The sequence below is a fragment of the Gallus gallus genome, chromosome 8 (genome assembly GCF_016699485.2).
Source record: "Gallus gallus isolate bGalGal1 chromosome 8, bGalGal1.mat.broiler.GRCg7b, whole genome shotgun sequence".
Lineage (NCBI taxonomy): Eukaryota > Metazoa > Chordata > Aves > Galliformes > Phasianidae > Gallus > Gallus gallus.
The window spans coordinates 7,164,175-7,176,302 of NC_052539.1; the positions used below are offsets into that span (position 1 = coordinate 7,164,175).

The 12,128-nt window shown below is 46.2% G+C and overlaps 1 protein-coding gene across 12 annotated transcripts in view; it reads right to left on the reverse strand.

Moving 5' to 3' along the window:
- The window catches only part of RABGAP1L (RAB GTPase activating protein 1 like), a 216,544-nt gene that overhangs the window by 55,717 nt on the left and 148,699 nt on the right, over positions 1 to 12,128 (reverse strand). For 2 of the 12 annotated variants that reach the window (XM_015290304.4, XM_040704573.2), the window contains exon 1: positions 6,284 to 6,951. The exons of 8 other annotated variants lie outside the window; for them this stretch is intronic. In XM_015290304.4, the coding sequence (XP_015145790.2) occupies positions 6,284 to 6,451 (168 nt within the window). In that variant the 5' untranslated portion in view covers positions 6,452 to 6,951. Of the gene's footprint in view, positions 1 to 170; positions 6,952 to 10,333; positions 10,374 to 12,128 lie in introns of those variants that run through there. 2 more of the 12 variants (XM_046944413.1, XM_046944418.1) reach the window with 2 other exon arrangements.

Below are 12,128 nucleotides of genomic sequence, written 5' to 3' on the forward strand. Positions count from 1 at the left end.
AATGCATTCCAAATCACTGACATTCACACCGGCTTCAAAGACATCACCTTTGCTGTCAACTCTTTAATTCCTATCTCATAAAACAAACCAGAGCTTATAACTCAGCCGAGGAATGCTATGCAGAGAGGTGCAGCCTCTGCCACATACGAATGTATGTTGTCCTTCTGTACCTGCAGGATAAAAAAGGGATTCTGGCAAAGCCTGTCAGGCTGCAGCTCAGGGAGGAAAAAACAAAAAAGAAAAAGAAACAAGGGAATCTGTGATATTTTTTAGAGAGTTTATGCTTTGTACAGTGCTGACAATGTATATATGGATATATATGGTTACAGACATTAACAGCAGAAGCTGAAATGCGTATGACTCATTGGAGGCACCAGCAAGTCAGTGTGCAGAAGTCTGTGACATCATTTCTCAAAGAACACCGTGCCAGGGAACGCTCCCCATGTTTATTTCTATATCTGTCATAGGACTGTAGCTCTCGCTGTGGTATCAAGCCTAACAGGTCAGAAATGTGAAACATTCTGCACTAATCCCATTCTGCTGCTGAGGAGGTAATATGATTCATGACTCAGGGACAAATGAATTCGTTTTTGGAGCTGTAAGAACTACACGACGAGATCTTGCAGCTAAGCAGAAGCCTTCAGACAGCTCCCTTAAAAGGCTCACAGAGATCCATCCAGAGAATGCAGCCAGGACGTCACCTCAAAATGAGAGCTCTTTTCAAAGCAGAAGGAATAAAGAAAAGTGTGCCAATGTACAGCAGGGTGAGTCAGGATGTCTGCCCCGGTGCCACCACTGACACATGTGGGGCAACACGTGTGGGTGCAGGCAAACTGCTGGACCTCAGCTCAGGCAACACATGAGGACAAAACCTGCACTGTGCATGGTTATCTATCGCTCTATATATTCCAAAAGATTATTATACTGCACGCCCTGCTGAGCACTTATTAATAGCTTTTGCTACATTAATCACAGGGCAAGAGTGAGAAAGCGCTAAGTGCAGCTGAAGTAGCTCTGGAGGATCCGTTTCCCTGCAACTGCAGGATTCATTTTTTTTTTTTTAATTGTCTTCAAACAGGGAACAGAGTTCCCTGAAGATCATAGAATCATAGACTCATAGAATGGCCTGGGTTGAAAAGGACCACAATGATCATCGATTTCCAACCCCCTGCTATGTGCAGGGTCGCCAACCAGCAGACCAGGCTGCCCAGAGCCACATCCAGCCTGGCCTTGAATGCCTCCAGGGATGGGGCATCTGTTGGATCCTCCCTTGGCAGCCAGGAAGCTGCTGGGTCATCCCTGCAGGCACACAAGAACAGATGCCATCAGGATGCTGATGAGCACTGCTCAGCTTTACAAACGAGCTCATCCGCTTCTGCCCACAGCAATTTGGCAGGAGGGCTGCTTGGCTGAGGCAAGACCGATGTCATGTTGACAGCAAGCTGGTGCTGAGGTATCCAGAGAATGAGACCCACTCATGAACACAATTCTGGCCAAGGCATCCACTTCCTCTTCTGAAGGCAGTTTTCCATGTTTGCTAGGGTGATGTGTGCTATGCCCGCTGCAGATGAGCAGATGAGATACCCACAGAGCTGTGTCAAAGCAGTCGCAGGGCACAGCATCACAGTGCCATGACACAGCTCTGGACAGTGTTAGCTGGATAGTGCTGATGCATCATAGTGCTGTTAAGGCTGGAAAAGCCCTCTAAGATCCCCGAGTCCAACCCCAGCCCAACATGCCCACTGCCCACATCCCTCAGTGCCACATCTCCACCCTCCTCCAACACCCCCAGGCCCCAGATTTACCCTCTGTGGAGATGAGATCCCCTCTGCATTCTTGTCCTCACAGCCCTGCAGCCCCTGCTGGCCCAGCCACAGCTCTGAGCAAGCTGCAGGGGCACAGGGGCAGCCTCTAAACCCCATTTTGCTGCTGTTATTGATTCCACACTGCAGAGCTGCCAGCCAAGCTGACTGCCGTGCTTCCGACACAGTGGGAGGCTGTTTTCAATCACAGCTCCTGGACAGTTGCTCCTAGCACTAAACAAACACGGAGCACACTTGTTGTCAAGAGTTTCACCATTTTAGTAGGAGCTGAGCTGCCCTCATTTCAAGCAAACATCTTTCCTGGAGTGCCTGACTGTACATTTTTATCTGAATTGCGTATTTTGTTTTAGCTTTCCGAAAATTAACATCATGTATTTTGGGCTCTTGAATTCCCTGAATCTTGAAATCCTTGAATTCTTGAATCATAGAACGGCTTAGGTTGGAAGGGACCCCAAGGATCACGAATCTCCAACCCCCCTGCCACAGGCAGGGCCACCAACCTCCACATTTAATACCAGACCAGGCTGCCCAGGGCCCCATCCAACCTGGCCTTGAACACCTCCAGGGATGGACGGGACATCCACACTTCTCCAGGCAGCTGTTCCAGCACCTCACCACTCTCATAGTAAAGAACTTAAACGTTAAAGATCAACACTTAAGTTATCCCACCAAACCTCAGAGAAGCAGAGGCACCTACCCTTTATGCCTATAGCACTCCATTAAAATAAACAAATGCCAAAAAAAGCAGAGGCAAATATGTCAGAACAACAAAGATGTGTAAAAATTCACACTTGGAGGCAGTTCTCCCAGGGTTCCCTTTGTATCATTGCTACAATGACACTGCAACAACCCTCAAACCAATTACTTTCACAACATCATAGCTATGGAGAATGTTGAGGTCTGAGAAGCCTTTGCTCAATTAAAATCTGTAAGCAGTAGAGTGAGCCATGGCAATGGGAGCTACTGAAATTGCAAAATGATAACCCAGCATAGTGCATATTTTGGTAATACGAGTGGTGGAGCCCAGATGTTCAGCTCTCTGTACCTTGCTGTGTGTTTTCACTTCATCAAAACAGTCAGTTGGTCAGAAAGCCAGGAGTTTCACTATTAAAATGACAAGAAATTGAAATAACCTTTTAAGACCAATGTTAACTGGGCTGTCTATTTTGTATGTATATATACATATATATTTGTGCACATTATGCAAACAAACCTTATCAGGTACTAATTAAAAACAGGAAAGAACATAAACCAGTGTGTGTATAGAAGTACATATGTATGTGCATTTGGAAAGAGGGGCGGATGGATGCATATGCAGTACAAAAGTAGTACATAGCGTTGTTGATATTCAATGATTCACATCCTGTGATATTTTGTGATCTTAATCAATAAATCACGAAGACATTCCAGGCCCCTCTGGCAGCTGTTTGACTGGCAGGGCTCTGTAAATGTGCTGGTTCATATTGCTCAGCTCACGGATCTCACCAACAACTTCTTTCCCTGAGCCATCTGTAAGCCTAATGAGCTGCTGACTCCAGTTTGGCCGGTCCATGGCACCGCTGTGCACCTGGGGACCCCAGGGCACTTTTTAATATTCCAGATGTAATTCTTAAATAATCATATTTCTGTTTAAAATATGTGTTAAAAAGACAGGCAAAAGAGGAGGCTCACTGAGAACCATGCACTGCTGAAGTCTCCGCTTGCCTTGTAGGGTTTGGTTCAATGTCTCCTCAAGCGTCCTATGCCCCTATTTCAGTACATTCACAAAATGGCCTTGTGTGGAATGGCTGAAATGAAGGAAAAGCCCTTCTGCAGAAGTAGTAGGGAAGCATTGTAGTCTACAGATGAAGTGCCGGGAATGTGCAGATGTTTGGAGAACAAGAACGGGAAATCTGAGCTCTTCTTTGTGACCGACTGCAGTAAAAGTGTGTTTACGCTATTATTATTATTACCACTACCCTCTCAAATTATTGAGGGAAATGTGATTAAGACAAAGGCTTGGCTTTTTTCTTTCCTTCAATTATTAATTCCGCAGTCTCATTCCTCACTGACTGCACCAACTGAATCCCCTGATCCCAGCTGGGAACTCAGAGAATAGAAGAGATTTCTGACCAACCACTCTGCGTATCCTTGGTTTAATCCTTCCTCTTTTATACCAACAGATTGAAAAATTCCACAGTAATTTCTACAGAGATAAATGTATATAGCATATCTGTTCAGAATCTCTATAGAATGCCAGTGAGCATAAACCTCCTGTTGTGCAATCTAATGGGCATGGGTCAGGAAGAAGAGAGCCAGTGGAAGGCAGAGGAGGACCCGGCCAGACTCTGCTCCACTATCAGATGTGCCACCAATAAATCCAAAATGCTTTCAAGTGACTCTACGCTTTTTCAGACTGTAATATTTAATCTTTAACATACCTACATGTGGTTTTAAGTTCTTGAAGAATGTGCAAGGCACTATGAAGGCATGGGAGCTCCTTCTTCTACCCTGACTGCTCCTTCTCAATGCTGCATGCTGTTTAGTTTTGCTCCAAGCAGAGCTCCAGACCTGAGATCTGTCAGACAAACCCGAGGGGGACAAGAAGCTGCCGAGGAGCATCAGGCAGTGCAGACCTGGAACCCAGCTCTGGGCACGTGTCCTGGCTGAAGAGACCTGGCACGCACCGCCCATATGAACCTTCAATGGGCTCCTTCCATTGGCATCGCTTCTATCCCCTTCTTGGCTGTGAAAGCTATGCTGTCACAAATACTGTTTTCTGTTAAAATCTGTGATCTCCCTAAAACCCAATTTGGTACAAAGATGTCCCAGGGAAAAACACAACCTGAGTGGATAGGTGAAAGTTTCCACAAGGCCTGGTTTTGGCTTTGTAGGCAATAGGCTGGCACCCAGCAATGGGCCCACGTTTCCCACTGCAGACACACAGTGCTGCACCTCTGCTCCAAACGCCACCGGTGTTTGGAGATGCAGACTACAGCAGGTAACATTCCATCTGCCATCTAAAATAATGACAAATGTCAATCAAACCTCTTTAATAGAACAGGCATTATTAGCATCGTTTTGCCCTTTTTACCCTCCTTTTTTTTAATAACCATAACAATGCCATTCAGCAAAGCTCACTGTCCAGGTGTCTATGTCCACCGATTTCCTGGTATTCCCCACCCGGAGGGCCAGCTCTAAAGCCTGATGAATCAAGTGAAAAAGCCTGGTGGCTCTGTCTCATTGCAATCCAATTCAGAACGACCTGGCAGCCCTCTCCCAGGAGATGAGCAGCACCAAGGCTGCAGAATGGGGTGGGGGAGTGCTGAGGTGCACCAGGAGCTGTGCAGGCACAGTGCTCACACACAGCACCTTCAGCCACCCGTTATTAGCCCACGGCTACACCCAGTTCTACAAGTGACTGCAGGCATACCCAAACTGCCCTTCACTTCACTAGCAACCTGTGAGTTTGTGAACACTGCACCTGTCATTTCACAGTGCTTGCAACACACAGGCGCAACTCACCACCTCTCTTCCTTTCTGTTGTTTTCCATTACTCAAATGCTGAGCACCTTACACCACCAAGAACGCCACCACTCACCGAGGGTACTGCAGAACACACAGCGATGGCTCGGCAGCACGATGAAAAAGCACGACAGGTCGCTCAGCCACAGCACAATACGGGGCTGTGCAGGGTGTGGAAATAAGGCATGGGGCAGCAGCAGCTGCCTGTCCCCACACATGACTCCCAAAAGGCATTTTGGTGTGCCGTGCCACCCAACCCCAGGGCAGCACCCAGGGCAGGGAGCGACTCTGCATCCTCCGCTGTTCTGTGGCTTTGGGTGTGTTTTGTGCAGCAGCAGTGATGATGAAAGTGCACTTCTCCGTGCCGTAAGATGCCACACCAATTTCGGGCCATCTCACAAACAGACATCATTTGCTATGACAGACAAAAACAGCTTTAACAATTTATCTCCCAGATTGTTCCACACAAGCATTTTAAAGTTCTTTATACTTAAACTGCCTTATCCAAACTAAACACAGAAAACAGCAGAAAACTGTAACACACCACATCCTGAATTGTTACGATTGCCAAAAATGCTTAAAACAAACCTCTGATGCCCCAAGTATCAAATTCGAGCTGCTGTGAATTAAAGCACTTTCCAGCAGCACCTGGGAGCAGACAGAGCACGCTTATTTGGAACCATTACAGAACTGAAAACAAAAGCATTCACCGCTTTAGGACACGTTTTATGGGAAGAGCCCTGGTTGTGACTGCAGGTATCACAGCACCAGCCCTCCTGGGCATAGGGAAGAGTCAGCGCTCAGGAGCTGGATTGAGAGAAGCCAAGAGAAGGAAAAAAAAAAAACCATGAGAGCTCTCCCACCTCCATCCAGCGTAAAGAATCCCAGGGGAAGCAGGTTTGGGAGGGGAGATGGCAAATTCACAATGACTTAATTTGAAGAAAACGGGATCTCACCGCAAGCAGCCGAGGCACAAACAGCCGATGCCCCATCCCCAGAAGTTCCAGCACCCGACATGCATACTCATTCACCAGCTTGCTCCTCTCGTCATGCATGTCCTGGGACTTTTTGACAGGCGGGGTGAGCTTGGCAGCCGGAGTTTTGCAAGGTACCCCTTCTTCCATCAGCAGCAAGTAGTAAGTATCCAGAGTGAGAAGGACAGGCTTCTAACCCCAATGCCCAGAAGTGCAATGCGAGGTGAGGTGAGGCAGCCCCGGCTCTCGGAAACCGGCTCAGATGGGCGGCTGCAGCTCAGAGCAACAACAGCATCTTTGCTAAGAATCGAGGAAAAATATCATCCACTGCGTTTGCTCAGGCTGAGTCCGGAGAGGATGTGAAAAACAAACCAAAGAAAACATGGATCTGAAATGTACCCAAAAGGCAGGAAAATGGCAGAAAACGAGTGCGGGAGAGCTCTGATGCAAGAAAGGCGAGGGAGAGCTCTCAGGGCTCAGCGTGTCTGAGGCTGCGTGTGCGAGCAGACAGCAGCAGCGATAAGAGCAATAAAGCCGGGGCAGTTCTGGAGCTGCAAAGAGAAAAGGATGAGCTCATTGCAAGCTGGGGCTGGTGACAAGCGTGGCGGCGGCTGCTGCTGCCTCTCGCTGTGCATCGGCAATGAAGGGATGGGGAGGAGGGGGCTGGGAGGGGGAATGAGCATGCAGTGTGCGTCTCGGGGGAGAATGCCGTAATAAGAAGCCAATAGTGAGCGGCGGGACGGATGGGCTCTCCTCCCCTTCACCTCCCATCAATCCCACTGTGACAGGCTCTGCTGCTGGATCCCAGGCTCACGTACACGAACGGCATCCTCGGTGGGTAGGGAGAAAGGAGAATGCCAGGCAGCACAGGGACTGCTGGCTGACGCGCTGCTGAACAACGCAGGCACAAAGTGCACTACAGAGATGGGCAGGTAGGGCTGGGACCAACATCCCTGCTGGACTGGAGAGGGGAAAGGACACAGCACGGGGCTGCTGGTGAGGGAAGGGCAGATGCAGCAGATGCAGCCAGCTTTGCACGGCCTGCGCAGCGCTGAGTGAAATAACCAACAATCACTTCCAGCCCTGCCTTCTCCGGAGGCATTTCTAAATCTGGAGACGACGGGCAGGGAGGGGATGATATCAGCATGTGCTCTGAATCGACCATAGAAATTAACCGCACGTTTGTCAGGAAAGCAGTGATGTCACAAATCCGTGGTCCTGCAGCTCCCCAGGTGCCCCGGCCATCTGCTTGGGGACAAGGCAGCACATGACTGCACCCATAGGCCTGCATTTAGGCAGCGTGCTTTGCTGCTGCTGCCCCTCTGCACTGCCTAGCTATAAAATGGGCTCTGTAACAGAACAATGCATGTTTCCATCACAGAGTGGTACCCCATCATAAAGACATAAAATTGTAACACACCACACTGAGCTCCAGACACCTAAACCACAGTAATTGAAAACAATTCTGCTCTGCACATTTAGATATAAAAATCATGTGTTCATCACATTCTGAAGCATCGTGTTTAGGTAAAATAGTGACACAACGTAAAAATCAGTAGCTTGGGGTTGCTGAATTGAAATAAGAAGCATGTTCATGTGTAGCTAAAATAGGAAAATTCATTTTAATTCACAATGAACAGGCATAAATAAACTCGGCAAACGGCAGAGAAAATGAGAGGAATACATTCATTTAATTCAGTTTGATACACCACCCATACTGGACTCCTGTCAAATACAAGTAAATTGTCTTGGATGAAAGCAAGTAAAGAATGATGAGAAGGATGTAAAGAGGGATGAAAAGGATACAAAAGGATGAAGAAAAGGACATAATTACCAAGAACTGCCCCAGGCACTGTGGTCAGCCTGGCTCACGGTGACACGTGAAGCAGGTGGAACACAGAGCAGAAGCTATAGGTCAGAGATGGCAGCTCACAACAGCGTGGGACTGAAGCCAACTAATGCACTTGCAAATCTTGCAGTACTGAGCGAGCCGTTTGATAGAGGCTGTCCTCTCTCAGGCTGTGGAGCACTGCTTTGGAGATGTAATTCCCCCCACAGGAGCAGATGGCAGCTGTGATGGTGAAGGTGACCATGCTTCATCCTGGCTGGGCTCAGGGCACCTACTGCAGTGATGCTGAAGAGAAGCTACGTGGCACTGTGGGACACGGTGGTGGTGGCTGTTCAGACCTTAGGGGTCTTCTCCAACCTTAACAATCCTATGAACACCAACACGTTTCATTCTAGTTTAAGATTACAATAACACTGTGATGGGGACTCCCCTATACCTCCCAAACTCCATGAGCGTGAAGTTCCAAAAACTCCAGCTTATCTTCTTGTCCAGTATTATGTGTAAGTCAGCACTGTAATGCTGACAGGTTATTCCTCATTGGTTGAATTCTCATCCCACCAAACCATCTCTGTAGGGCAAAAGGGTTTAAAGAAAGGAAGGTAGCTTGAAAAATTCAGAAAAGAAATAAGACAAGTGTTCACACCTCACTGAAACACACAGTAGTAAGAACGATATTCAAGAAGCATCAAGGTCCTATCCTCAACATGCGACTGGAAAGACTCAAAGCATTAAAAAGGAAGAAATGAGATCATTATATGGTGTGATTTGGGAAACAAAGAAGAGGCAGAAGAGACCAGAAGGGGCAGAGTCGCTGGGGACCAGGCACAACCTGTGGGCAGAGCACGCAGAGTGCTGGTCGTGTGAAAAGCCTTCCATTTCTCCTTGCATAAATCAAACTTAACAAGATTTGGTTCACTGTGGGTAAGATCCAGGCTTATGAATAATGGAATGAAGTGATTATTAAATAAAGTCTTTAATTCTAGAAAGTTATAATAGGATCCAGTAGTTAGAGGCTAAAACCAGATGAATTCAGGTTAGAAATAAGGTTCACACTTTTAGGAATGAGGAAAATTAACTACAGGACAAGCATCCCAAGGGATGTGGTCTACTACCATCGTGACAGTTTTTACATCAGTCCTGGATTTCTTCTTTAAAAAGCAGGCTTTAGAAACCTGTTTCAAGGCTTCATAAAAAAACCTGAGCTGCCAGCTAAAATCCATCACTCATTGCTTATTACAGAGCATAACAGCGACCTGTCATTAGATCTGCAGTTTGAGACTCCCTACCATTCTCAGATATTTCTACATCCCAATTGAACACTGCATCTCACTTTTATTTGTGTCTGATGCAGAACTGTGATTTGTCCATCATGTAGACCTCGCTGCTCTCACCCATGCCTTTGGCACTGCTCTCAGCCCTGCCATTAGCTCGCTGCCCTGGATTCTTCAGAAAAGCCTGGCTGAAGTCAACATAAAACCTGGAAATGGCCCAGAAGGCAGTAACTGGCACATTAAGAAGAATGCCTTAGGGTAAGCACACATTAGTTGAGCTTTGACATCCATGTTGGAGACTATCTGGTCCTTTAAGTATGGTTGCATTCTTTTTCTGGCCATGAAATACCTGCTCATGTGGCACTGCTGCCATTAAGTCAGCTCAGACACAGACAGCAGAGGTCCACTGCACTCTGATGAAGTGGCTCATGGAAAAATGCTCTTCATGCAAAGCAAACCATATGGAATCTGAGCTACATATGCAGAGACGCAGACACGGAGAAAATACATAGGGAAGGCTCATGCAACTCCAAGGAGAATGATGGGTTTCTATTTATCCTTTCACGATGGTTGAAGCAGAAGCTTTGTGCCTCTTGCAGTGTTTTCTACAGAGAAAAACTACGTGCCATCATGGCTACTGCAGCTCTGTCTTAGTATCTTGCCAGGAGCACACAGTGCCCAAACACAAACGTGTTGGTTTTAACAGCATTCTCCCCTGCATGTTTAAGAAGACAAGACAATTTGCTGTAAAAAGCAGTGACTTGCCCACCTCCCATCATTTTGAAATTACAACCCTATGTAAGTGCTGTGGATTTCTTTCTCCCTTCCTGCATCCTCCCCCTGCCCACACATTCCCCCAGCCCCATGCCTTCCCTCTGTCCCTGTCCTTCTGCGGAGCCCTGCTGGCCTTACCTCCCATCCCATGCTTCGTGTCCACAAGAATACCAATGGAGCATGCTACTGAAAGGTCAGTACTGAGATACACTGAACATTTCCATAATTGCTGTTATCAACTGCTAATTGGTCAACGCCTGTGTATGATAGCATCTCTCTTTTACATGTCAACTAAAGGAACTGGATTGTCTTTAACATTTTAGTGGCAAAAATAACTGGCTTTGAAAAGCTAAGTAGAATCTAAAACTCAAAGAACAAAAAAGAAAGCTCTCTTTCAAGTTCTCCTCGACAAAAGGACACGACAAACCCTACACCAGAACAACTCTGAAAAGCCATATGCATTACATTGTGCCTACAATGAGTGCTTCACCTCTTACCTTATCAGAAATTACCTTGTCCTGCCTGTTTTTCAGGTCTAGTTGCAACAGAATAATCTGAATTTACTGAAGTTTACATCTCTTAATGTTATAGAGAAAACATGACAAAGCAATTACTTCTCAGAGCAGATTCCAACCCTGTGCCAGGGTCTGTGCTGGTTAACCTGTTCTTAGGTGGCTTGGAAAAGAAGATGAATCACAAGGTGGCAATGTTGGCAAATGCTACTGAATTATTCAGGGCTTACAGCAAAGAGCTGAAGAAGGACTGTAAGAGACTGAGTGACTGTGCAATGGTACAGTAAATGAAAGTTCAGTGTAGATAAGGGTAAATTGCTGCAAATGGGAAAAAATCTATCATTTTTACATATAAATGACAGCTGACAATTGCCACTCAGAATGAATCTTGGCATTACTATGGATGGTTCAATGAAAATAGCACAGCTGAGGTCAACAAAGTAAGTCAAATGGTAGGAATTAATAGGAAAGTAATGGTGATTTAAACTGAGAATGTCATTATTCTGCAATACAACTCCACAACACGCTTTCATCTTCAACATTATGCACTACTCTGGTAGTCCTACCTCAAAAAGGAGATGGCAGAGGCTAAGAAGTATATAATGAGGCAATAAGGCTCATCAGAAGCTTCCAAGTGAGGAGACAAAAAAAATAGACTCAAATGATCAAGCCTGTAAAATAGATGGTTGATGAGGGATACAGCAGACCAGTAAAATCATGAGTGGCCTGGAGAAAGTGAAGAGGTACAAATAGTCCAAAACCCCCTTTAACCCCACTTTTTAAACTCTAATGCCCCAGCCTGGAGAGCAGCCAGGGGTAACAGCAGCAGCGGATGTGTGCTGGGGGATAAAGGCAGCTTCATCTTAAGGGATGTCACAATGGCCATTTTGGCTTACACTGCAAACCACAGAGCTCCCTGAAGAATTAGGTGCAGCTGATCCATGAACAACAGAATCCAAGGCCCCTGAGGATCCATCACTGCTCTGTCAATCTTTGCTATGCCCACTTCTCATGAGGATAAATTTTTGAGCTATATCTTTAATGCTGAGCAAGATTTCAGATGTCGTTTTGAAGCTCTGTGTTGGCACAAGTGGTAATTCAGGAGGTAAATGATGGAGAAAACCCAAGACAGGTTAGGGGAGATGTCTATTCTCAATGCTTTGGAAGTGAAATAAGGAAATTTACAATCCTTGAAGTGCTCATTAAGAAGTGAAATGTTAATGTATATTTAAGCACAGAAAACAAAAAAAACCATCAAAATTTTTGCCTTTGCTGAAGTCTGTATCTAAAGTAGTGAAAAATTCTGGGTGGATCCTTAAGGTTAGTGATGAGTATTATTCCATAAAACATCAGAGAACCACACAATCCTCACAGTTATCAGAAAAATAAATTTCTCTAGGTATAAGGATGTCCATACATGG